The sequence below is a fragment of the Aquila chrysaetos genome, chromosome 15, assembly GCF_900496995.4.
Source record: "Aquila chrysaetos chrysaetos chromosome 15, bAquChr1.4, whole genome shotgun sequence".
Lineage (NCBI taxonomy): Eukaryota > Metazoa > Chordata > Aves > Accipitriformes > Accipitridae > Aquila > Aquila chrysaetos.
Genome location: NC_044018.1, coordinates 5339150 through 5365941, shown reverse-complemented (window position 1 = coordinate 5365941; position 26792 = coordinate 5339150). Strand labels below are relative to the sequence as shown.

At 40.1% G+C, this 26792-nt stretch overlaps 1 protein-coding gene and 1 long non-coding RNA gene across 4 annotated transcripts; one reads left to right on the top strand and one right to left on the bottom strand.

The window, feature by feature from the left end:
* The first annotated feature begins 4040 nt into the window (after positions 1 to 4040).
* LOC115351276 lies at positions 4041 to 26070 on the top strand. Of its 2 annotated transcripts, none has more exons than XR_005934027.1 (3): positions 4041 to 4099; positions 15066 to 15201; positions 24843 to 26070. It is a non-coding gene; the product is annotated as an uncharacterized LOC115351276 (long non-coding RNA). The 2 variants fall into 2 exon arrangements; XR_005934026.1 differs by lacking the exon at positions 4041 to 4099 and adding an exon at positions 11232 to 11303.
* LOC115351275 (cysteine-rich venom protein piscivorin-like) lies at positions 6683 to 17445 on the bottom strand. 2 transcript variants are annotated; one of them, XM_041128835.1, is made up of 8 exons: positions 17343 to 17445; positions 14335 to 14394; positions 12911 to 13030; positions 12340 to 12427; positions 11093 to 11238; positions 10246 to 10340; positions 8550 to 8638; positions 6683 to 7594 (listed from the first exon to the last, which is right to left on the bottom strand). In XM_041128835.1, the coding sequence occupies exons 2-8, from the start codon at positions 14392 to 14394 to the stop codon at positions 7581 to 7583; spliced, it is 612 nt and encodes a 203-aa protein (XP_040984769.1). In that variant the 5' UTR covers positions 17343 to 17445; the 3' UTR covers positions 6683 to 7580. The 2 variants fall into 2 exon arrangements, with proteins under 2 accessions (XP_040984769.1, XP_040984770.1); XM_041128836.1 differs by having other exon boundaries at positions 6683 to 7588; positions 14335 to 14396; positions 17343 to 17444.
* Positions 26071 to 26792: the final 722 nt, after the last annotated feature.

Here is a 26792-nt window from a genome sequence, read left to right as displayed (position 1 = left end):
ATGACGTCTGGTCTGTACTATAGCCCAGCCCCAGGTGGACAAAGCTCAGCTGTTGAGGCACTCTCTTCTCTTCCTCATACTGGGGATATATCATCAGGTGTTTCTGTTACATCAGTCAGGTGGTTTTCCTCTTTCTTCACAGTTAGACGTTCAGACATGAAGACCTCAGCATTTTCAAAGAAAGTGCTGGGACAAGGTGTTGTTTCCGCTCACGCAGAAAGCTGCGATGAGCTCCAAGGTCACCTCCCACCCAACTGGGGGGATCTCCACCCAAAGCGGCTCTTGCAGTAGATGTGACCCTGTTGGACCACTTCTCACCCCAGCCCTGCCTTCCTTATCCTTTCCTTTTAATTCTTTCCCTTTACAGCACATCTACTTGATAAGTACTGCAGGTACATCAACTCACTGTTGGTGAGGAGGGACTGTGCTGGTGGCTGAAGTGGGGAAACGGACAAAAGGATAGAAAAGGGAGCTCAGCCACCTCTTCCTAATACATTCCTGGGTTGCAGCTGATTTGGAACCATCTAATAATTTCCCGCTGTTGCTGCGGGAGATTCTATTGCTTTCTGTGTCTGCGTGTCTCAGTACCCGCCAGACTGTGGATAGTTTTCTGCCAGGTTACAAAACGGAATCAACTTAGTAAGGAGGAAACGTAATGGTGGCACCCAGGATGATCATCCTCTTCTGATGGTGGTAACCTGTGTAAACCATCCCAGGTAACTTCACTTCCATGGTGCTGCCAGATGAGACAGACGATTTGTTCTAGTAATTTTTTGCTGCTTCCCCATCCCTCAATTCCACCCCTACAAACTCACTCTCTGCACTTTAACAGATTATGTCTGAAATCCCACCCGTGAGGTATGCATGAAGTAATAGCATAGTTTAACATTCCTCCTCCCACAAAGCTCATTTCTACCTTTTTACAGCCCCAGTTGTAACAAAAGGACTTGATGTTGGACCTTATGGTGAATTTTGCTGAGGAGCTTACCCAGACTAAAAATAACTGAGTTTGATAAGTTATTTTTTGTTGTAGACCAGCTCCCTGTAAAACAACTCCCTGCAAAACAGCCAGAACAGGATTAACAGCAAAACTTATGGAAAAATTGACAGAAAGTGTTTGATACAGCACTGATACTAAATGATAAACTTAGCAAACTATGGCCAAAGCATATTATAGGCAGAGTAATAAATATACTTACAGCAATGGACAGTCCCTGCCACTTAAAGCTGAAAAAGTAAGAGGTTTATTCTTAATATATTACAGCGAGTGCTGGTTTGTGGACAGGCTGAGACCCAGATTAAAGGATCCCTATAGACAGCTCTGGGAGAAATAGAGCTGCTTAAATCCAAATGTGTGGTCCTAACTGCCTCTGATAGCTCTGCCATGCCAAGGGAAATCTGTAACCCTTATGCGTGCCACAGCACGGAGGGAGTGGGAGGATTAAAACCTTGTTTCCTATTAAATCGAAATAGGCCACTCCTTGCTCAGCCTTTTGTTGCAATTTGCATCTAATTTGGAGACACTTACCTCTTGCGTAAGGCACTGCGGGGGCAGCCTGGGTGCCAAACAGAGGATTGTGGGTGCCACGGCTGGATTTCAGGGTATAAAACATCAGGTTCTGCAGCATTTCTTGGGCCAACTGAGGGCACAGGTGATCTCTGTCCCTCACAAGATGTGAACATGCATTTCCTGAGTATACACTTGTTGTTTTCTTTTATAGCTGCAAAATTATGATAATCTACAAATATGTAAAACTATCTGGAGGTTATTTCTGTTTTCTTTAAAGTTTGTCTTGTCTTTCTTACCTGTCCAGCCAGCTGATGCAGCGGAGCAGGTGGACACACATGTAAAGTCAGGAAATCCATCTGAAAATGGCATAGAAAGAGTGAGAATAATGTTCATTACTTTGTTGTATAACTTATCTAAAAAGCTTTTCTGTGGCTAACTGTTACAGAGAAAATTAATGAGGTTTATCTTCATAAAAGAAGAAAAGGCACCTTTCTGCTCAGATGATTACTATTTGAAGTAAGAGTCCCAATTTTTTTAAGGCCTTTTTAATGTCCATTGTATTTTTTTATGATGTCTTTATTCTTGCAGAACAGAATAAAAACTTGGCTAATGCAGACTGTGGACTGTCTGGTACTAGATACAGCATAGTATGTAGCAGGTCATGACTCAGCCTCAGAGGAAATCTGTTTGACAAAACCAGTGTTACATATGATAGGTTAAAAGTTAGGCAAACAGTATGGAAGGATGAACCAGCACTGGCAGGAATTAACTGGATGGGAAAAAAAAACCCCAAATATTTCTTGGTCTTGTGTAAACTTACAATTCCAATTAATTTCTCTGGGTTTACAGAATTATGTGAGAGAAGATTAAAAGCCAAATGTACATGGTCCTGCAAAAACGCAGGAAAAAAATATACTAAAAATCAATGTATTTGGCTAACATATCCATCAAATTCAGAAGTGTGAGAAGTGTAAGTGCAACTTCATTATGGTACTATACTCCCAATCTTTGTAAGCTCACTGTAGCCTCTGTCTTTTTAGTTATCATCTGATTAGCCTTAGCTGAGGAAAGGAAAGTTTTATCTACCATGCAATTTCAGCTACTCGTGACATGCATTTCAAAAAGTCAGGCTGTCCTTCCCTTCAATGCTTAGGACTTTCTTCAAGACTGTATTTGAATACTATGGAATTTTCCATATTTTGATCAATGCATTCATGTGTGCTTTCATAGCAGGATGTTGGTAGTGATTGCAGAGCCTACATTTCTTGGCTTCCTCAAATATTGATAACTTATGTTTAGTGTGAAAAAGGGAAAAAAAAAGTTGATAGATACATTAAAAATAGTGTACAGGATGTTAAAATTCATTATTAACATAAGTATTTCATAATTAGTATATTTTAAACCATTAATATTTGTGAACTGTATTGTCTAATGATGATGTCTCTTGCAGTAAGTACATTTTTGCCTTTATGATACAGGCCAGGCAGAGCTTTGCTGAAAGCTGTCAGGCTAATTAAAAAAATAGATCTCCCTCTTCAATGCCAACAAATGCAAAACATTCATTGGTTTAAGGGAAGTTAGCTCTGTGATGAGGGTGTTATTTAAAAATTAGAGATGCTTCTTGGGACACAAACTATTTCTTTCAACTCCCTTTCACAGACAACAAATGTTACTTTTAAGCACATGCAATATCTTTTTCTTGAATTTTGGGAAAAAGGTGTTGCATTGTGCAGCCAGGAAAGAGTCTAAGTGAGAGGCAATCCACAGTTTCAGGAGGGATTTTTCAACCCACCACATATAACAAGACTTCACCATTTTTCCATCCTCGCTATTGAAACATTGTTGTAACACTTTAAAGTGTCAAACCAATCAAGGCTCTAGGCACATTTTTAAAAGTGTACTGCGTGTTTTTGCTTTGCAGGTTTCAAGAACATTTCTTCAAATTCTAAAAAATAAGTGAATCAAGGCTTACAGCATCAGAGGTGTAAAATACATCCCTCTAACAGCTTTCAGAAGGCTGCATAGGTTCTAGCAATATCCAGAAGTTTCATAACTAATGATGATATATTTTCAAAATGACATTCGTTTCTGTTTCAGCGCTAAAAGGATGTCATGACTGTTGGATATCAAATCTGGGGAAAGAGCAAACTCAGTTCTGCCTACCACAGGGTTTTTCCACCTGCCATTAAAGGACATTTTTGTGACGGCGAGAGACAGGATACTGCCTTAGCTGAACTGTGCATATCAAGTTTCACTATTCCTGTTACACCATTGCATATGTGAGAGAATTCTTGCAGTTTAGAGAGGAACTAGTTCTAAACAAATTTGTGGTCAGGCAGTTGGACTAGGTAGGTCCCTTCCAACTGAATTTATTCTCTTCTCTTCTCTTCTCCTCTCTTCTCAACTGTGTACTTTTCCACAGTGAACCAAGGGCCCATGATGTGGGACATAATTCAGGCACTGTCCTAGAGCAGCCAGCTATCTGCAGGGAGCTCTGGCAGAAGTAGGTGAGAAGGAGGAATGGGAAATGATGCCTTTCCATGGGCCCACCCATGGCAGCAACTTGTCCGCTCTGGATCCTTGGTAAAGGTAGGAAGGGTTTCAAGGGTTTCACATTGAAAGGAGAAATGACCCATTAATGAAATGGAGAAATGACCAGGGTGTGCTAGAAGGAATGTATGGTCTGATGTGTGGACCACAGGGACCACAGAGAGCTATCAGGGACAAGGCACACTGCCTTGCAATACATTATGAAGTATATGCAGCCCAGAAAGCCAACCATATCCTGGGCTGCATCAAAAGAAGGGTGGCCAGCAGGTCAAGGGAGGGGATTCTCCCTCTCTACTCCGCTCTGGTGAGACCCCACCTGGCGTTCTGTGTTCAGCTCTGGGGCCCCCAACATGAGAAGGACATGGACCTGTTGGAGCAGACAAGGGGTAATGTCCTTAAAGTGAAAGGGGGTAGATTTAGAGAAGATGTAAGGAAGAAATTCTTCACTGTGAGGGTGGTGAGGCACTGGAACAGGTTGCCCAGAGAAGTTGTGGATGTCCCATCGCTGGCAGTGTTCAAGGCCAGGTTGGATGGGGCTTTGAGCAACCTGGTCTAGTGGAAGGTGTCCCTGCCCATGGCGGGGCGGGGGGGAGTGGAAATAGATGATCTTTAAGGTTCCTTCCAACCCAAACCATTCTATGGTTCTACATATTATAATGGCTTTTAAGTCTTTTACCAGCACTGCCTGGTTGCAACATGACCATTTGGTACCAAAGTCAGTCACTAAACCTTTTTCATGTCCTAGAAACACCAGTAGTGAATCTCACATAAAGCAGTGGTCGCAGCCACCTTCCTTCCAAAATATGCTTAAATGAAGAAAAAGTGTTGGTGGACATCTACTTTTTACCAGTTTTCTTTGTAGTGAGAGAATGAGTCAGGGGATAGGAGGCTTGATACAATGCCAATCTGCAATACAGCCAACATTTATGAAGAAGGTACTGTAAGCACTAAGTTAAATGTTATTTGGGATAGGTGAGGAAATCATTCTGTGCTCCACCCATCAAAGGTATGTCCCTTTGGAGAGAAAAGAATATAAGATTCCTTGAAGCAAACAGGAACAGATTAATGTCTCTGTAGCACAGCACAGGACATCTTGGGTTTCCTGCTTCAAGGGTCGTTCATACCATCATCAATCTATTGATTGTTATTACCTCTCCAGATCTTGTGTCTCCTAAGTACCAGTTACTCATTTTATGCTGAACTGTAATGGATTAAAATTCTGGCATATTTCTTAGAACAGAATCAGCTCTTAATGTTTGTTGGAAGTAATCTGGGAACCTAGAACATGTTTTTATCCAAGAAAATTCCCTAAAAGTGCTTGTGGCAAATGGGAACGTGGATCTGACCCTCTTTTACCCAAGAAAAGCATTCAGTGAGGGTTTTCCGTACATTGGCAAAAGCTGTCTTCAACCATGATTGTGACTTGTGGCTGGGGAAGGTCTTAGACATCACATGGGAGAACTGTGCAGTTAGCTCTGGGTGTGGGTACCGTCCGTCTGTGCAGACACCTAACCGCATTGCTAGAGGCCTCCGTCTCTGCCCCCTGCACAGGAGCATCACGGATGTGTGTGTTCAACAGTGTGTATGTGCCATGTCTTATTACTTTTCATCTGAACCGCATCTCCCTAGTTTGTAAATGTCTTTTGTGGCTTTGTCAAACATGCTACCAAAGCCAAAACAACATCCACTCGTCTGAGTTACACACTGAAGAAAGTTTGGTTTGGCAAGAGCAGCTCACGATGAGTCCATGCTGGTATTTTATACTCTACTGATTATAAAATGACAGGTAAACAATTTGCTCAATTTCCTTCCTGGATTTCTAAATTAGCCTTATTGACCTTTAGTTCCCTGGGTCCTCACAGGTGAAATGTATGAGGGCTGATTTTTACCTTGTTACACTACTTCTTTCTTCTTGTGAGTGACTCAGAAATCAGTTCTTATAGTATGGGTTATGATGGAAGGGAATAGATTTCTAGACCCATTATTCATAGCAAATGCACTTTTTTAGCACTGGGGTAACAGGTCTACCCATTTCCTTAATGATAACAACACTGGATTAGCTATTGCATTATCATCATTCTTACTCGAACCTGTGCTAATTATTTAAGAGTGCAGTAAGTCATGTTCCAGCACTCACACCTTTGTCCTGGTATTGCTTAATTTACTACTTCATATGTACCCAAATGACAGCGCAGTGTACCATGGAGGGAAAAAGTTGTGGAGAAGCATGAGAAAAAAACAACCCAAACAATAAGCACTTTGAATTGTGAAACCAGGCTTTTAACTTAATGCTTGTCTTTCATACTAAGAGAAATGTCACCGGAATGAATGAGTCAGAAATGTGTGTTGAAATTATTCCCTGCCAAAGACTCTGGGACTTGGAATCTTAATCATGACAGCAGCTTCCTTACTAAAGGAGGACTGGAATGTGAAACCATTGTAAGGTGAGACTAAAATAATGTTTAGTCCCACTCTGTTGACTGTACAGAAGAACACCTGCTTCCCAAATCAGGGAATCAGGCTCCCTTCAAGGCCTAATGCTAATAAAGTCACAAAACTGGTGGAAGTTTAGTGAACTGTATTTCATGGTAATAAGAAAGAATGAAAATTACAATGAATTGGTCAGAGAAGAATGAGTAATTTAATGATTGATGCAGCAAAAGCAGATATTAAAAAAAATAATTTTGAAAGACACCTCTGCTTATTATTAAAAGCAAAGTTTCCAAATGCAGGGACCTTCGCCCTTCGCTATCTATTATTGTGAATTAAGCCCTTTTCTCAGACAGTTCTTCTTCATTAGAAGGCAGATTTAGTTACCTGTATTTATGGTAAGTGCAATCTTATAGTATAAACAGGATCATTAATTAAATGAACTCCAGTTTTTTTTTTTACGACTGAGTGTTTTACGGTAGAATGTATGTCAGCAAAAGACAAAGATTCTAAACAGGAACAGTTCTAGTGGAAACTGCTCTGCTCTCCTAATTCCTTTTGAGAACTACATATTTCAAGCAATCCTGTATATCTTCTGGTCTTGTTAACAGTGCAGTAGTTTAAAGGTTGATCGAGTTAAGACTAGTTGCATGACCAAGGACTACCCATCTATGCTGAGAACATATGAAACATATGGAACCACAGAACTTTAAACAATGCTCCTTAGATAACATTTTGGGGAAAAAAAAGATGTGAGAAGCTAATCATTAAATATATCTGGTACCCAAATGCCAAATTTCAATTAAGATCTCCACTATGTTCGAGACCATTATACGAATAGAATATATACATCCTCCTACAGCTTTTTCTTGTGTGTCACTGGACTGAAGTTAGTCCTTCTGCAAATGTGGAGAGGCAGGATGGAATCTGGTTTTGTGAAAGAAGTCACTAAGGAGATGGATGTCCAGGAGGGAAAAGTTGAGCCTTTTATTTTATTTCACTTTTTCATTGCCAGGAAGCAGAGCAGTGAACTTGACGAAGCTATGGGTACATCCAGGAGACTTTGCCAAGGTAGTTGGAATAAACATATTCAAACTTCTAAGGATTGGGAAAAAATGAATTGAAAAACAAAATTAACCATAAATGGGAAATGAAAACATGCAGCATTTCCTTTCAGAATAATATTTCATCAATATTTCTTTTCTCTGTAATTTTTTCCTCTTTCTTGCCATTTACTCCACAGCAGCATCCAAAACCTTTGACCACACATACAAAATTCTTAGCTCTTTCAAGATTTCTCACTGAACTTGCAAGGTGTTTTGAAGCTTTCTTCCTTTATACTACAGCCCATGATGAGAATTAGGTTAATTCCATAACAGAAGATTGAAATTAAGTCTTGCATTATGAGACTCAGCCCATATGTTTTTATTTTCTGTTAGAATTCTTAAAACTCAGATTTGCTACTTGCTTTTATCAAGTGTGTTGCAAATGCTACTGGATCAGCCACCATTGTTCAAAGGAGGAAGAAGAAAAAAGATAAAGAAGTCCCCTCCTTACCTGGAATTTCCTAGATTAAAGGATAAGAATTGCCTCTCCTGGTTACGGAAAAGCATATAAACTGCAGCTGGAAGTCTGGAACTCAGATTTCTGTGCTACCATTGGTGTAAACATATCTTTGATCTCACTTGCAGTCAATGCATCTTCTTAAGCTAGGAGGTATTCATGAGAGTTTCCATATGGAGACCCAGACATTGTCATCTTTAATGAAGATATCTAGGCCATATGAATACCTTGATCCATAAAGTGGAGGGTATCTGCATCCGAAGGTAGACTGACTGTCTAACATTTGCCCACCCTTATCATAGACTCCTTTGGTTTCACTCCACAAGTTGTCCCACCTAGGTAAAGAACCTAGCATGGTGAAGTGTGGCTCTGTAATAGTGCTTTCGGCCTGGTATTTGAACAAATAATTTCAACCCCCTTCCATTTGCATAAATTAATTGTATTTTTTTAAAGCATCAACTTTACCCAAGTCACAATTAAAATGCTTAAAACTTACTGCATAATCCGTTCTCACAAGCATTAGGGCAATCACCACAGGGTTCTCCTTCTTTGTAGGGTGTCTGAATTGAACTTTGTAGATTCCCCCTGAAACATCAACATTACCAACATAAGCTATAAAGTCACTATAACATATCTGAGAATAAAACTTAATCATACAGATGCATACATATATTAATTTACAGTCTTTGGTTATATGTCAAACAATTTTTATATATGTGTTGGGTTTATCTGGAAAGGTTTCAGTAGTGGAGGGGGTGGAGGGTGGAATTTGCAGGGGTGGCTTCTGTGAGAAGATACCAGAAGCTGCCCCTGTTTCAGACAGAGCTAGTGCCAGCTAGCTCCGGGTTGGACCCGCTGCTGCCCAAAGTTGAGCCAAGCAGCGACCGTGATAATGTATTTAAGAAAGTGTAAAAACTGTTGTGCAACAGCAACCAGAAGAGAGGAGTGACAACATGTGAGAGCAACAACCCTGCAGACCCCCAGGTCCGTGCAGAAGGAGGGGGAGGAGATGCTCCAGGCGCCGGAGCAGAAATTCCCCTGCAGCCCGTGGGGAAGACCATGGTGAGGCAGGCTGTCTGCCTGCAGCACAGGGAGGTCCACGGGGGAGCAGAGCTCCACCTGCAGCCCATGGAGAACCCCATGCCGGAGCAGGGGGATGCACCCAAAGGAGGTTTTGACCCCACGGAGAGCCCATGCTGGAGCAGGTTTTCTGGCAGGACTTGTGACCCCACGGGGGACTCACACTGGAGCAGTCTGTGCCTGAAGGACTGCAGCCCGTGGAAGGGACCCACGCTGGAGCAGTTCATGAAGAACTCCAACATGGGAAGGACCCACACTGGAGACGTTCATGGAGGACTGTCTCCCGTGGGAGAGACCCCATGCTGGAGCAGAAGAAGAGTGTGTGGAGGAAGGAGCGGCAGAGATAACATATGATGAACTGACTGCAACCCCCATTCCCCATCCCCCTGTGCTGCTCAAGGGGAGGAGGTGGAGAAATTGGGAGTGAAGTTGAGCTTGGGAAGAAGGGAGGGGTGGGCAGAAGGAATTTAGATTTGTTTTTATTTCTCATTATCTTACTCTGATTGGTAATAAATTAATTTCCCCAAGTCAATTCTGTTTTGCCTGTGATGGTAACTGGTGAGTCATCTCCCTGTCCTTATCTTGACCCATGAGCTTTTTGTCATATTTTTTCTCCCTCTGTCCTGTTGAGGAGAGGGAGTGATGATAGAGCAGCTTAGTGGACTACTGGCAGTCAGCCAAGGTCAACCCACTGCAATATATTACAATGTGAATGGGAAAATAAATTTTAGAGAGTTTATGAAATCATCACTCTGCCTTAAAATTCCCACTAAAGACTAATTATAGTCTTCACTGTACTGTACATGTTAATATGTCTTTCTGAACCAAGATTTCAAGTAGAATGTGGAAAATATTTATGATTTACTATCATGAAAACTAGGAGTTTTAGGCAAATGAAATTTAATCTGAAAATCAGTGTCACTTTTATGTGTTTTATGCTTTTGCTTGTTTGACAATTCTTTTGATAAGTATGTTTCTGTCTTTTCATATTCCTAATATACTCTTCAAACCTGTTCCTCAGCTATGGGTTATGTGCCCTATTAGAAATTTCACTATCTCCTGACCAATTTTGGTAATGTAGTAAGAAGTTCCAGAATCAGATCAATACGTACATGGGACAGTACTGGCAGACATAAAAGTATTTGTATTTACTGTTGGGACAGAAAGCAACAGCGCATCCAATTTGATAAGAATTGTGCCAAACCATCTGTAGGTATAAGAACAAAAATCATGGGAGAATGAAAAAATATACATTTGAAAATCATTTAAGTACAACATGCTTTACAGAAACATTTGCAACCAAGTTAAGTCACTTTATTTACCCTTTATAGTAAAATATAAGTCCCCACTTCGCTGGAAAAAACCATTTTTTTCCTGCTGATTTCACCCCTGAACCAAAGAACATTTAGGATATAATGATAATAATTTATCACACATATATATACATAAAACATTTGAGTTAAACTGTCTTAATTATACATGTTTTAATTCAATTAAAACTGTTGAAGAAGATGTAGGAATCATGATGTAAAATTTTATATCCTGTGTTTCGTGCGGTGAACAGAGGTTGTCATAAGCCATTGTCCAACTGGAAACTCTCTGAGTCAATGGAACTCTGTAGACTGTAACAAACCCATTTATATTTCCTTCCTGGTACTTTAATAACCTTATTCTTCCAGTGTCTGAGCAATTTTCAGATGTTAAACAAACAAATGAGTTTCTTCCCTTTGTTTCTTCCTGAAGTTTTGAAATACCAGTATCTTTACTCCATAAAGACACTTAGCCTATTATTTTCATTTTAATTCTGTTACTTTGAAAGTTTTCATCCTGTTTTGTCAGAATAACTCTCATGTCTCCATTGTACTTATTCCCTTTAAAGATAATGAGAGGATAAAAGCTGCTTAGCTAACATACAGATATTTATTTGTTCAGCCTAAAATATAAAAGAGTTGCATCTACCTGAGTGTAATGGCCAATCACAGCACCTTGTGTTTTTGCTCCAGTTCCATATTTGAAATCTTTCTTCTCGTTGTACCAGGCGTCAATAACATCTGACCATGGGAAAGGGGCGGATGACATGAAGAGATTTTCACCACATTGTACAGCTGAAAACAGAAAAGTATTGAGAAATGCATAAAAGATACAAGTGTGAGAAAAAGACAGCAAAAAGGTGGTATGATTTCCATGGAAGTTCTCATCCGAGATGGGACAGCAGGCTTGGGTTTTTTCCCAGTTCAGTGACATCACCCTTTGTCAATACTGAAGTTGTCACTTGACCAGTTTCCAGTGTGGCCAGCCTGTTTGGCTGGTAGTTTGGTTGTTGACAGACCTTCTGCATGTCTGTAGATACACGTATAGATCTGCACCACAGATTCATAACTGTAATTTTGCTATTTGAAAGTTAGCAACCCAGTCATTATTCAGGTCACAGCTCAGTAATCTTGGGAAAATCCTGATAATTCAAAGCTTACTTCTGGTACACAGGAAGGTGTCTACACTGTCTTCATCCACTGTTTTTATTCAGGTCCAACCCTACTGCATACACATTAGTTGTCATCTGGGATTCACCTTTGCAAGAACCAGAGGATTTGGTTTTTAGGCAAAAAGTGTGGGGACTGAGGGATAGTTCACAACTTACATACATTATAGACAGAAGTCAGTCAACATCACACTGGGCACTGATCATGGCTATTGTAGACCTAGTATAGCTGTAACTTCAATATCCAATGACTGAAGTGTTTATATGACCCTCCAAAATAGTTATAAGTTGCAAGTTGCCAGAGTCTTGTCTTGGAAGTTATGCTTAGCACCACCAGTTTTAGACCTTCACCCTTTGCCCCTTCCTTCCCAGTTTCATCCACCACATGCAAGCTGATTTCTGCAGTTGACTGGGTCTAGATCCTCTTCTTTCTGATGGATATTTTGGGAGAATATCCTTTTTCACTATGATTTTTCTTCACCTACTGAAGAAAGTAGGATATACCTATGTAAAACTGATGTAATTGGGATGAGAATGGAATTGAACTTTTCTCACTTACTGGATAGATTTATATTTAGAATTTTGCCTTTGTCCCATACACCAACAAAATCACATTGAATATGAATGGCATTAAAAAACCAACCAAACAAAAAAACCCCAAACTGTTCACATCAATAACATGTTAACCTGTATGACATTATTCAGTTAGCTCTCATGAGTCACTTACTGGTTCTCCGCATGTTACCAGGACTGTGACTCAAAGTACACTGATTGGCCCATTCTTGGGCATTCTTTGCAGCTGGAGGACACCATTCCTTAATGAAAGAAGAAGATATTAGTCATTCAGACAGGTACCAATTAATAATCCCTTATGAAGGAACAACATTTGGAAATTACACTTCAAATCAGAAAATCATATACAAAAATGTTTTCTTCCCCTTTTTGGGGGCGGTAAGGGGAGTAGGAATAAAGTTACTATGCACCCAGGAGAATAGAAACTGTGAAGACTGATGAAGAATACATTAGAAAGAAATGAACAATGCCATGGCTCCTCCTTTGCCTTTTTTTTTTTCCTCCAAAAGAAAGAGACATTATTGTTCATACACCACAAAACTTTCCAGACTTTTTTGCCACCCACCCAGCTTTATGTTTCTCTTGGTGTCGGCCATGCTCAATCCTTAGGAATGGTCTGGAGAGTGAATTTGTGGGTAAATAAAATAATGTGACTTTGCATACGGTCCTGTATCTCTCATAGAGTCCATTACTGATTAAAAATAGATTTACATCACACAACTTACCATCTTCAACATGTTGCTGGCAGTTGGTTTCACTCCTCTCCTGAGGGTATTATGTCCGTCAACAATCAGCTTTTGCTGACTTGCTTTGCTAGTTGACAGAGCATCGAAACCTTCAGGTTCCTAAATTGAAAGAACATGTTATATTTCTTTTTCATTTGAATGTAACTAGACCCTGTATCCTGTCTAGGAAATATTAAAATATGAAAATACTATATCAGCCATGGAGAAGATGATCCTTGTGATGGAGGAGGTACTGTGATACGCTTTGTCTCCTAAGTATCTCTAGGGGTGCTTCGATGTGGAGCAACACTTTCAGTGGTTCCACAGTGTAGAGCTTAGCAGTAATGACACTGGTTCCTGCGTCATATCTGCCAACCCTCTGTGGATGGCTGAGATATCCTGGAATGCCTCATGTGCCTGTAGACTCTTAAATTTAGGCAACTGAATAAGACATATTTTACTATTATTATAATTTCCTTCATGAGGTTTTGAGGAAACAGGATCTAAAAATCAGCTGAAGACATGAATGTGCTTATGATGTGTTCCCCTTCTCCAATATTTTAAACATGCCTATCCATGTTTTTTTATTGAAGGAACCTGTTTAATCACAGGATCATCACAGTCCTCTTGTGGTACTTCATCAGGACATCCCACCAAACAAAAAATTTGCCTCTGTTTTTCATGCCATAGATTTTCTTCCACTCCTGCTATAACTGATAGCATTTCTCAAACTTTTCCTGTGTTTTTTAATTAAAATATAACCATGTGAAGAACTCAGTTCCCTCTTTACAACCATTCTCACTAGTCTTCTAGACTGCAGCATGGAGAGCAGAAATTGAAGAATTAGGGGGAAATGTAGTCAAGCCTTCAGTTACATTAGTGTTTCTGAAGCAGAAGTAGCAAACTTCAAACTTCAGACTAAGTATGGCTTGGGAGGAACCACTCTAAGTGTGCACTGAGTATGTTAGTTTGTTTAGCTGTTTGAGGGAAATCAGTGATACATGTCGAGAGGATGGGACTCTGAGCAAAGGGAGAGACACATAGCTCAGGACCTGTAGGACAAGAAAGGGAGAGAGTTAGGTAACTGCTGCCTGTAAAACTGTGAGGAATTAAGAGGAAGAGGGCTGGATCTTTGAGAGATCCAGATTACTGGACCCGCGTATGGGAGCTTCTGAAATATATAGTTCTCTCTGACCCAAATCACAAGTAACACTGAGTCTATAGATGGCTTAGTGTGCAAGTGTGGAACCAGTGCACTGCTTTGAAATTAAACAGACTTCAAGGATCAATGCTTTCCAGATCCTAAATATCTAATCAGACTCCTTCTGCACATGATCGGTGAGCATAGGAAAAGCCATATTCAGTCAGACCACAAGTGCCTTGGGTCCCATCCAGATTTTCCGAGTAGAAAGTGTGGATCCTACCTCTCCAGTGGATGGAGGCAGCACAGCTGTGAGACACAGGAACACCACTGGCAGAATCATCTCTGAAAAGGGGAGAATGAGGATTTCATTTATTTTTTGCGGAGCTTTCATTTCTCTGAATACCTAATTCATCTTTCGTCTGTGTATTTCCTGGCTTTTTCTCAAATAGCAAAGTAATGTTTGCTTTCTTTCCTCCTTCTCTCCTCCTCCCATATTTAGAAGTAAAAAAATAAAATTCATTCCCCCTCTGCATTTCCAAATTTCTATGAATCAACTGCTTTGTACATCTCATACTTCCTGCTGTAATCCTGGCCGAATACCTTCACCTGAATTCACAGTACAGGAGGACATTTGTACTTCCCTTCCTGTAGGAAGCCTTCTGCTCCTTGCCACAGTGTGGAACGGCTGGGGTGGGATGCTGCTGTTAGCTTGTTTCTGTGTCTGTGTTAGTCTGAAACTTCCCCTACTCCCCATTGCCTGCTTTGTCTGGACTGCATTGGTTGAAAGGGGAATTAGACACTCAGCCCAAATGCAGACCTTTACACTTAGGTGTCTGAGTCAGGATTCAAACCCCTTATTTTTGGGCGACCAGCACTGCGAAGCCTTGCACGCAAGCTGGGGCAGAACTGGCTGGACCAGAAATGGACCAGCACTGGCTTCCTGGGAAAGACTTGTTTCAGAAAGCTTTTTTGTTTTTATTTTTTTAAAGACAACTCTTGATTATATTACAGGTAGTGTGGAATGGCAACAGAAAGGAGAGCCTTCTCTAACTGAAGAAGAAACCACCAAACCCTGGACTCCAAGACTCTACTCGTTTAGGGGACTCAAAGCACCGTACCATCCCACCACAGTGATCCGGGAGGTAATGTAGGTCACTTCAAAGTTCAGGTTTCTCACTCCAATCAGTCATAGGACTTATATTCAGCTTGTTTCTGCTTAGCTACCTTGGGCAGGCAAGCAGGTGACTAGAATGGAATTTACTTATTTTGGCGTTTTTCCCAGCCTCCCACTCCAAGGGAATTTATGGGCATGTTACCACAGAGATATATTATTAGCTTAACTTCTTATTTGGTTTTGAGGGGCTGCTGGTTTTACTTTTAATTTATTCTTGGGGAAAGGCCAATAGGGTTTGCTGATCTTTTCATATTCAGCAAAGCTCCTTTACCTCGAGGCAACCAGTTTATATAAAACACAAGGTGCTGTGGCTTGTTGAGAACATGTGGGTAAGAAAAACTACCCTTTTCCAAATGGTACAGCAAGGCCCACTTTCCTCACCAGCTTGCTTACATTGCACTGGAGGCAACCCACAGTCCGCAGCCTGTAGGCAGGGATGCTGCTCCAGCTCTGCTAAAGAGCAAATCCTGTTGAGGTGGACTGTGACTATCGGCAGCTGTAGCTCAGAGGCCAAAAAACTGAACCGACTGGCCACATCTGTACAATTAAACTCTCACAGCCTTCAAAATAGGGTGGCTTATTCCAAGCACTTGTAGTTGAGGAAAGACCTATTTGATCTGGGGGAAAAACATACCGGTAATTAGCAGTATAAGTCATTGATTTCCTGTTCTTGTTATTGCCATATGTCATTTATGTTTAATTTTGACATCACCTGTGACTCCTTGAAGTGCTTTAGGATCACAGGGTTTTTTTCTTACTAACTTTTCTACCACTTATTTCTCAGAGCCATTACAAAACTTTGCAGTGTCTATGACCTAGGTGTTTAGCAATAAAAGATTATACTCCCAATAACATGAACAATTATTCTTTTCACTTAATTTCTAACTAGAAAATAAATAGAGGTGGGGGTTATTTTTAGCTGTACTCAAGTTACAAGTAAAAATATGTCTTTTGAGTGCAAAATGTGATGATATGCAAATAGAAAACAACCCTTTTTGCACCTAAAACATGTAAAAACAAATTCTCTGTTTCAAAGGAAAAATAACGCTTCACTGAAATTGTGAAACTTTCTATTTTGCAAACCAAACTGCAGAAGCTAACTTAAAGACATGGGCAAAGTATTCATTCACTGTAATATTTTCTATGAATTAACTTACAATTAAATGTAATTGGTAATTTAATACATGATACAAGTTTCAAAATGCCATTGGAATGCTTTTTAAGACCCCGTGGGTTTCCTGCTCCAAGATATTAACATACTTTTGGCAATCCCACTGATTTCAACCAAATGCTTATGGTTTATGAGATGTAAATTTAATTGCTCTGCATTAATTTCTAGGCACTGGTCCTAAAATCAGTCTCTCTGTCCCCCTCCCCTGTTCCCCCTCAATCAAACATAAATCAGGACATGTGCCAAGTCTTACTGACTTTCCTGCAACTCCATCTGTGTACAGGGATCTGCCACTGAAAGATGTTGCTTTAGCATCCCTAGTTTGTATGAGTTTAGAAAACTTGTGTGAATATGTTTTTCCCATCTCTCCTCCTAAAAAAAAAAAAAAAGGTGTATCCTAAATTATTCATACAGTTGAATATCTATTACAAAAGAACATCCCCATTGTTTTTTATTATCCTTGAAAAAGACCTGAAATGCAATAATACAAGCTGTCATTTCACTTGTACAGCATTGTTGCACAAAGTCTTACTTAGAAGTCACTTTGCACAAGAGCGGTAAGTTGCACAAGGTGGTAATTTCCCCGCTCTGAAGATAAGTGGCGATAGCTACATATAGCAATGAATATACTGAACTGAATATATATCCAATTCAATATGTTCAGTCTGTCTCTGTCTCTTTCTCTATGTACATATAATCTGCCAAGGTACTGCTTTCTTGCATACAGGCAGCTTTTCATCTGTTTTTGATTGTTCATCAATTTTCTCTCCCTTTTTTTCAGCTTGTGTTACACTGTTGCCTATGTAATCCTTATTTTTCACTGAATAAAATCCTCTTTCTGTGACTGTCCTAAATTGTTCAAGAAGTCTTCAAAAATAGGTTGCATTTTAATACATGAAACAAATTGCAATACTTTAAGCAAACAAATCAGTGTAAATCCTACCTTTTGTTTCCAGAAAGATCAGAAGTTTCTTCCGTCCTTCTTCAGGTGGTTGTGGAAGTGTCCGGGGTTCTTCACTGGAGGGTGATTTATAGCTCTTCTATTTCCTGATAGGACAAGGTGACTCAACGTCACAGGTATTATAAAATTCAAATAGTGACCAGATAAAACAGCACACTTGTCAAGTGCACATTCTTCCAAGGAGGACGTTGTTTGCTTGTGTTCCATTTTTATTTCCTCTTACTTCTTGTACTGGAGGAGATGAAGTACTCTGAAATGAGTTTTGCATGTATTGCTCCTTATATGTGAAATCTTTAGTCAATGTGAACGCCAGGTACAGAGGCTCTCTGCTAATGATTGACGCATCCAGTTGTAGTAAGACTTGATCTTAATCTCTAGCAATGCAAATAAACTCAGCTGGCTACTGAGGTGTCTCCAGATTGACATTGTTGTAACCAAGATGGATTCTTGCTTATTGATTTTTCCGTGGGGGTAAAAAAAGTCTTGGGCCAAGTTCCTGTTCATGCTATGGCTTCTTTACATCAATCCTGTAGTGTAAAAGTCAAAGGAGGAGACAAGGGTACTTCTGTAATTGATACTTTTATCCAGTATTGGGTAAAGATTAAAAGATTATTGTGTGCACTAACATTAAAGCATGTATTTGTTTCGGCATTTCTGGGTACCTAGGGTAAAATGAGAATGGGTGGAAATACTGCCAGATCAGAAGGGTATTTGTGTGCACATTGACTGCTTCTGTCCACATTAAGTGTCAAGTAATTGCTGACCAGAGCAGCTGTCATTGTCTGCTTTTATATAAAATGTCGTTATTTTTCTATTTAAATTCAGGTCTTCCTTCCTCATAGTCACTCAACTCCTACCCTAGTCCCTTGTGAAGTATGCCTTCAGAACAATCTTTTGCTTTTCATGACCTGGGAAACTAGTATATTGGCTCTACCAGACAAAACAGTAGTGGTGCGATTTGTTGGTTTATAATTATATGGAAAGGAACACACCGTCAGCAAGTTTGGGCTTGACACCAAATTGCAGGGAGCAGTCAACATGTTGGATAATAAGGCTGCCGTTCAGATGAATTTCAAAAAGCTGAAGAAGTGATTTGACAGAAAAGATCTGGAAGAGAGCAATTGTCTAGGGAGCATCTCTAACAAAAAAACACTTAAGAGTAGACGACAAGTTGCATATCAGTCAACAGCACTCCCTTGCAACACTGAGAGCTAACCATGTACTGCACTGCATTAGCCACTACATAGTGCAAGTACTGAGAATAGTGATTATACCCACTTTTTCAGAACTTCTGAAACTGTGTCTGGACTACTGTGTCCAGTTTTCGAGTCCCCAGTACAAGAAAGACATTAACAAACTGGAGTAAGCCTAGCAAAGGACCACTATGTCGGAAGGGAGAAAGGCAGAGATGGACTCTTACAACATGGACATGAAGTAAGGGCCACAGATTGCAAGCCTGACTAGATATAAAGAAAAATAATTTTTACAGTGAGGCTTGTTAAGCACTGAAGCAGATTGGCTTGTGAGGTGGTAGTTTTTGTATACTTGGAGATATTCAAAACCGGACAAGGTGCTGAGCATCTTAATCTAATTTTCAAGTTGGCAATGATTTGAACATGGTGTTAGACCAGATGAGCTTCAGAGGTCCTGTACAACCAAAACTGTTCTAAGGTTGTGTGATTTTTATATTGTTGACACTGGAAGGGCACCAGATGAGACTTGTCTTATTTCACTTGTCGACAGATATGACAGTTTAATTAATTACGGTGGGAACCTCTGATTGTTATAGCAGAAAGCAAGTGTTACTAGTATAATTGTTATAACCATTAGTAATGTAAAAGGTTGCATTCAGGTCATCAGTGAACCATGGATCCTAAGGTAAAGACTATATCCTGTTATGCTCATGTCATTCATCTCTCTGCTTAATATATACTGAGACCTCTTGAATCAACTCCTTATTCCAGTGTAAGAGCTGTCTATAAATGTGAGTGAATGATTCAGAACATCCTACCCTGTAATAGCATTTCTGTGAGTAGAGATTCTGTCATGACACTTTATAAATTGTTCCTATTGTTCATTATCATAGAATCATAGAACAGCTCATGTTGAAAGGGACCTCGAAAGATCATCTGGGCCAGCCTTCTGTGGGAAAGGGAACCTAGATAAGACTATCTAGCATCCTGTCCAATCACATCATGAAAACCTCCAGCGAAGGGGACTTTACCATGTCCCTGGGGAGGTTGTTCCATTGCATGATTGTTCTCACTGTGAAAAATTTATTTCTTATGTTGAGAAATATGTATGTTCTTTGTAGCTGCCCTTTAAGTACTGGAATACTGTGATGAGATCCCTCCTGAGCCTTCTCTTCTCCAGGGAGAAAAGACCGGACTTCTTCAGTCTTTCCTCAGAGGGCAGGTTCTCCAGCCCATTCAACATCTTTGTGGCCCTCCTTTGGACCCTCTCCAGTCTGTCTGCATCTTTCTTGAGCTGTGGGTGCCAGAAGCGGACACCGTACTCCAGATGCGGCCAGACAAGCAATGAATAGAGTGCGGTGATGATGTCTTTATCTCTGCTAGTTTCTGAGGATGCAGCGCAGGATCCGATTGGCCTTTGTTGTTGCAGCGATGTACCACTGACTCATGTTCATCTTGTTATCCACCAGGACCCTTGTGTCCCTTGCAGCAAGGCTGCTCCCCAGCCACACAGATCCTAGCCTGTACTGGGCACTTTGGTTATGACATGATACCATAACTCAGACTGGGCATGGAGCTCCAGTTCCTCTTGTTTGTTGGCTTTAACTTGTATATAAAGGACTTTTCTAGTGGAAGGACCACTGCCTCCCTGTGCACAGAGCACTTGACACCCCCTTCTCCCGCCTCAAGATTCTGAAGCAAAACTAACTGCTAAAATGTGTACCATGGATGATAAAAAGTGGCTTGACTGTCAAAAACATGCATTACATAAGCACAGACTTAGAAATTGCCTCTCTGGCTCTAGAATTCAATCTCCTGTTAGAGGTCAATGATACTATACATTTATTTTCATAAAGCACTTCTAGTCTGAATTTCCATGCCTTCCATTTCTAGACTTTGGATCTCATTTATCTTCAGTTAAAATTTTTGCTCTCGCAGAAGTCTGTTCTTGCTGGAAACCTTAGTTACATTGATCTGAGGATCACAGAATAGTTGAGGTTGGAATGGGACCTCTGGAGATTATCTACTTCAACCTTCCTGCTCAGAGCAGGGTCACTTAAAGCAGGCTGCTCAGGACTGAGTCCAGTTGGGTTCTGAATGTCTCCAAAGATGGAGATTCCACAACCTCTCTGGATAAGCTGTTCTAGTGTTTGATCACCCTCACTGTAAAAAAGTTTTTTTCTCAATTTTAAATAGAATTTCCTGTATTTCAGTTTGTGTTGACTACCCCTCATCTTTTCCCTGGATACCACTGAGAAGAGTCTGGTTCCGTTGTCTTTACACAGTCCCATCGGATATTTTTACATACTGATAAGATCTGCCCTGAGCCTTCTCCTCTCCAGGCTGAACAGACCCGGCTCTCTCAGCCTTTCCTCATACGAGAGATGCTCCAATCCCTTAGTCATCTTAGTAGCTCCTCTCTGGACTTGCTCCAGTATGTTCATTTCTCTCTTGTACTGGGGAGCCCAGAACTGGACACAGCACTCCAGTTAGCGCTGAGTAGAGGGGAAGGATCACCTCCCTTGACCTGCTGGCAACGCTCTGTCTTCTGCAGCCCATGATGCAGTTGGCCACCTTTGCCACAAATATACATTGTCGGCTCGTATTCAACTCGTTGCCTAGCAGGACCTCCAGGTCTTTCTCTTCAAAGCTGCTTTCCAACCAGTCGGTCCCCAGCATGTACTAATGTATGGGGCTATTCTTCCTCAGGGGCACAACTTGATGTTTCCCTTTGCTTAACTTCATGAAGTTCCTGTTGGTCCATTTCTCCATCCTGTTGAGGTTCCTCTGAATAGCAGCACAACCACCTGGTGTATGAGCCACTCCTCTCAGTTTTGTACCATGTACAAACCCGCTGAGGATGTACTCTGTCCCATCACCCACGTGATTAATGAAGATGTCTCATTGGCCCCAGTATTGACCCTTGAGAGGAAACAACTGTTTTTCTGGTGAGCTCTCCTCGGTTTACTCTGTACTGTTTTGTTCTCAGAATTCATTTTAGTATTATGCTGAACTGCAATGCCTTGTTATCCCTAATCAGAAAATCCAGTATTAAGCTTACTGTTAAAATAAGATCTAAGAAAGACACATAAATTCTTGAATGGTTAGTAAAAGTTGATCTGCTAACTTGCCCCAGCCACTCACCCCAAAAGTGTCTTCTTTTTATGCCTGGCTCTGGCTGGTCATTGTCATTAAATTTGGGAAATTAACTTCTTTGATGTCATTGAAGCTAGTCAGGCACATGTCCCTTGATAGCATATGGAGAAAAATAGACACTTCCAGGATGTGAATCATTTCATCCTGTATTACTTATCTAAAATAGATTATATCCACAAAAGCCTACAAATGTCTGGTTTACTTCATTTTCTCTAAATAAAGCCTAGAGCAACTAACTCAGCTGTAGACTTCTATACTGAAGATGTCTAAAGGTTGATGAAATAAATCACATCCACTGAGGAAGCAAAGTGGTCGCGCATGCAGAAAACATGATTATCTAAACCTCACTTTTCTAGTAAATCACATTAAGTCTCAGGCATTTATAATGTGTCTGTATGCCTGGCATTGCTAATATAAATACAATTCCTTACCTTTCTCAAAATTTTCATGCCAGCTCCATTGCATCAGTCATAAACTACTTGTTTCCATTTTTCAGATATGTAGAGCCTCTCTCTGCCCTCTAACATTTGTCTTTGACCCACTCTTCAGATTCTGACCATGACTTCTTCAGGCTCTGGCGATGACTTTCACCTTTTAGTTGGTAAATTTTCAGCATCTTTAGTTTTGTTATGGGAAAGTGGTCAGTAAACATTTGCGGAGCTGTCTCTGGATCTTATTTGCTCTCATGCCTACAAAATATTTCAGTGCAGTAAGCTAGCCCTAGTCTGTGGGTATTGTCTTACAAATAGGTCAAATCCATTTTATTTTGTCCGTGTTACCTCCATTTATTACCCCTGTTTATCTGTACCCCTCTTTTATCTTGTCTGGTAGCTAGCTATACACCCTCTAGGAGGTAAAGCAACCATTTGTTCTCATTTGTACAGCATCTTCTAAAATGGTTTCTTAGCACAGAACAGGGCCCAGAGCCTATCACAGTAAGAACAAAAAGCACTAATAAACTATATAAAGAATCATACTTCAGATTCCTCTCACCTGTCTTTAGATGTCCAGACGATGCATACCTAGCACAGAATAGGTGTCTAGAGTCTCTCAATAGTCAACAGAGAGTAAGAGACACCTTTCTCTTTTCCTATCTTAGACACCCATCTTAAGTAAATTAGTTTCTGAATGTATTGTTCAGTTCTTGTTGGCTACAAAGAGAGCCTGACCTAGTCAGATGCCGCAAAAGCCTCCAAAACCCCATTCTACCAAAATATTCCTGTATGGGGGGTGCAGTCTCCAAATATCTAGATGTTCCTGGTTTTGTTCCACTTCGTGATTGTAGAAAGAATTAGATGAGGATTAGATGTAGAAAGAAATAGATTTTTTCCAGTGCAGGAATAAATAACTGTTATCGTAGATTAGGATTAATCTCAGCTAAATTTATCAATCTAAAAATTCGTTTTTAGTCTTTAAAGTGGCAGGTAACCTCCAGGTTCATCCTGCTTAGAGACCAACCTTGGGTGACATCCCTGTTCACTGATTAAAACAGACACCTGAATTAGAGATGTTAAAACATTTGAGAGAGAAATTTCACCTTCCCAACCATACAATCATTTCTGTTCAGCAGTCCTGCATTATAAATGGATGGAGCTGTCTCATTTTCTGCCCGCCACAGACTGAAAGCCCAAATGCTCATCTGGAGTTTCAGGCCTGTTACGCATATGGAACAGACAATAAATGCATTGCTCTTAAAGGCCAAAGTGGCCTTCTGGCAGCTTTCCCACTGCTGTTTTAGACGTAATCGGCCACATTGTTTTCTCATGTTCCATATGATGAAAATATTCTCAATTATTCGAGCATATCATTTTTTTATTACCCTGAACAAAAGTGTGCTCTTTTCTATGTATCATCTGCATTTATCTAGGGGAGGTAATTCCTTCGTGAACAGTGTAACCTCAGATCACATGCTTGATAAATATTTTGAGTCCATTAGTGAGATACCAAACCATATTAATAATCCTGAAAGAAACTTGATGCCTCAGCTTTTATTTCTACCTCACTTTTGTTTTTCCCAAGGCCTTAGTTTTACCAGTAAACTGAGGGAAATATTGTGCCATTAAGCACAACCTTTGGAAAACAGCAGCCTGAAGGTTCCACTATGTATGTCTAGGAATAGACTGGGTGCAAAGTCAATCACTGAGCAACAGTGCTTCCATCCTAATGACGATACTGGTTCTTTGAAGAGTCAGTTGCTCTTTCTTCCCTCTCCATCATCCCTAACTTCTGCACACAGAGCACAAAACCCAGGCTCTTCTGTAGCTCTTCCCAGAGTACTAAAGACAGTAACTAAGCAAGCGTGACTCAGAAGAAGTTTAAACAACTCCTTTATTTAGTCACTTCAGACTTCTGCCATAGCAAATGCATTTAGCAAGTGTATTTATTTAGAAGGTTTATGTTTCAAGGATCTACTCTGTTGGGCAGTCACACACAAAAATGCAACTAAAAATGAAATTAATTTCCATAGTTTATCTGAAAGAAGTGTTTCCATGTTTAGGGTGAGATGTTGCTTGCCACTATTTTAGCAGTATAGCAAGATGGTATAAAAATATCCTTGTACCATACCATGCTTTTCTATAAGGCCTCATTTAGATCTTTGGTACAGTTAATTCCCAGCATACCTGCTATTATCAATTCTGATTAAAGATGTCAAGAAGAACATGTTAGATGTCATGGAAGGGAACATCTGTGATAACCATTTTGAGCCTGGAAAAGATGACAGAAAGGAGCATTCTGTGGGTTTTTACAAATGTCCAGTATATATTTCTTACCCTTTGTTGGACATGGACCATTTAAGGGAAGATTACGTCCATGGGTATGTTCCAAAATTCAATATCTTCACTGAATGCTGCTCTGGACTAGTGGAGCTCTCATTTCTCTTGTTCCCAAAGGGATTTTTTAGGTACTGTCTAGCCTTTAGCCCAATCAAACCCTGAGGTGGTCTAAAGCAATAGCCTGTTACAGAAATAGGAGTCTTGTGTTTAAGACTAGTAATGCACTTCATTAAGAAAGTAGACTTGGAATTAAAAATTATTTCTGTCAAGGAATCTTAGTGGAAGCAAATTTTGTTACAAAACTATTTCCCTTTTTTTCTGTATCCCTGTATGTGTTTGTGTATCTCTCCCTGACTCAGAGAAGAAAATCCCCTGGGCAAGGAGAGTTGTGTTCACAGTGCAAATCCATTTTGCTCCAGCACCAGTGGTTCCCCAAGCATTGCACATCAGAACGAATCTTCAGGTCTTTTGGGCTGACTCAAGACAGCTTGGTTGGAAATTCAATCATTGTTTCACTGCCTGTGGTGGTATACATGTTATCACATGGAAAGACCTGAGAACTAAAGTGTCACATCTCCTCTTATGGCCAAAGCCGGGGTGTCCACTCAAACCTGAATCCCAATATCTTATTTGCTCTTTATTATGTCCTTCATCAATGTGTAGGAGAAAGAGAGGGCTCCAAGAGCCAAAAGAGCTTCCGTGTGCCTTTTCAACATCCCTGTGAACATACGTAGGCCCTCATTAATGGCAGTGCAGAATTACACCTTGTGGCCTTTTGCAGAAAGGGAAAAGCCCCAAATCTTTTTAAACTGCATCCCACAAAAAGGCTTTGTCTTAATACCATGAACAGGAAATGTTCAGGCACAAATTTACCACAGACAGAGACCTTAATAATTATTTCTATAAATAATGTGCTTCCAGTTTTATTGAGAAACCCCCAAATCTTTGGGAGTAGTTTCTTTTCCTTCTATGGGTTAAAAACATATCCTGCTGTCAAGAGCCTGGACATGATTCCAAATGGCTTCTGAAGTAATATTGTCTCCATCATCACACTAAATCCTATGCATATAAAGGTAATAAAAGCTGAAGCATTCTTTTCAGGTATTCTATGTTAATAGACATACGCAATACAGGAAACTTAATCTATCAACCTACGCATCTAAAGAACTGCTGTGCCAAAACTAAGTCAAGTGTGATTACAATATAAGAAAGAAATATGGACAATGCTACTGAATGGTACATTTTGTTTCTTTTTAAGAATTATTTGCAGTCTACACAATGTTATAGCTGTGGCTGTCTTCTGCATTAGTGGCTTATATAGTCACATCCCCTTTGAATTAACTTAAAACCAAGGTTTACTAGGAAAGATGATGAAAAGTTCTGAAGAAAAGAAGATTACAAAGACCATTAAGACCACATTCTCCAAGTCATTTAGGTACCTGAAATGGAATTACTTTAATTAAACACAGGCATCTACATTTGAGCAAGACTCCTTTCATAGACTTTGGAAATTAACAGGTATCTTTGGGACATGTTTCATTTCATCTTGATGTTAACATCTGAACAAAATCATACTGTGTCCTAGAAGTACCTGTTTATCTTACAATTATTGAATGGCCATATTAAAGTTTCCTTTTTTAAAAATTTTTTTCCTTTTTCTTTTAATTATTTTCATTTAACTAATTAGTGAAAGAGATACTAAAAGTTAGCCTTGTTAGGATAAACAAGTATATCAGAAACTGAGGGAAATGGGTGAAAGAAGGCAATAGCATATTCAAAGCTGATACACCTCCTTGGAGATTTAGTCTTTTTTGTTATTCTCTTCACAGGGAATTTCTGTAGCTTCTCTCTAGTTTGTGTGCAATTTGCTCTGGTTTCTCATGCTGGGGAAAGACAGACTTGTGAAGACAGACTGAGAAAAGTAGAATCCAGTCAGAGTCAGGGCAAGGGGAAGAGAATGCCAAATGCTAAAGTGTGGAAGAGAAAGCGAACTCCTTGTCATTAGATGAAGGCTGAATTTGTGGATGTTAAAAGGGGCTTTTTGGTGTTCATCAGAAAGAAAAAAAGAAAGACCAGAGGGGTGGAAGAGAAATGAGAAGGTTCAGTATTGTTAGGAGGTAATCATGATTGTATCTCTCTGGCGAGAACCCCTGAGGATTCTAAAAATTTCAGTGGTAAAGATATTTCTGGAGATATTTGATAAGCATCAATGAATGTGTCCACCCAAGTTATCTCAGAAAAGGGGGAGCAATACTAATTGCAGGATGCAATAGGAGGAAACAAGAGGAAAACAGTTGCTTGTCAAATGC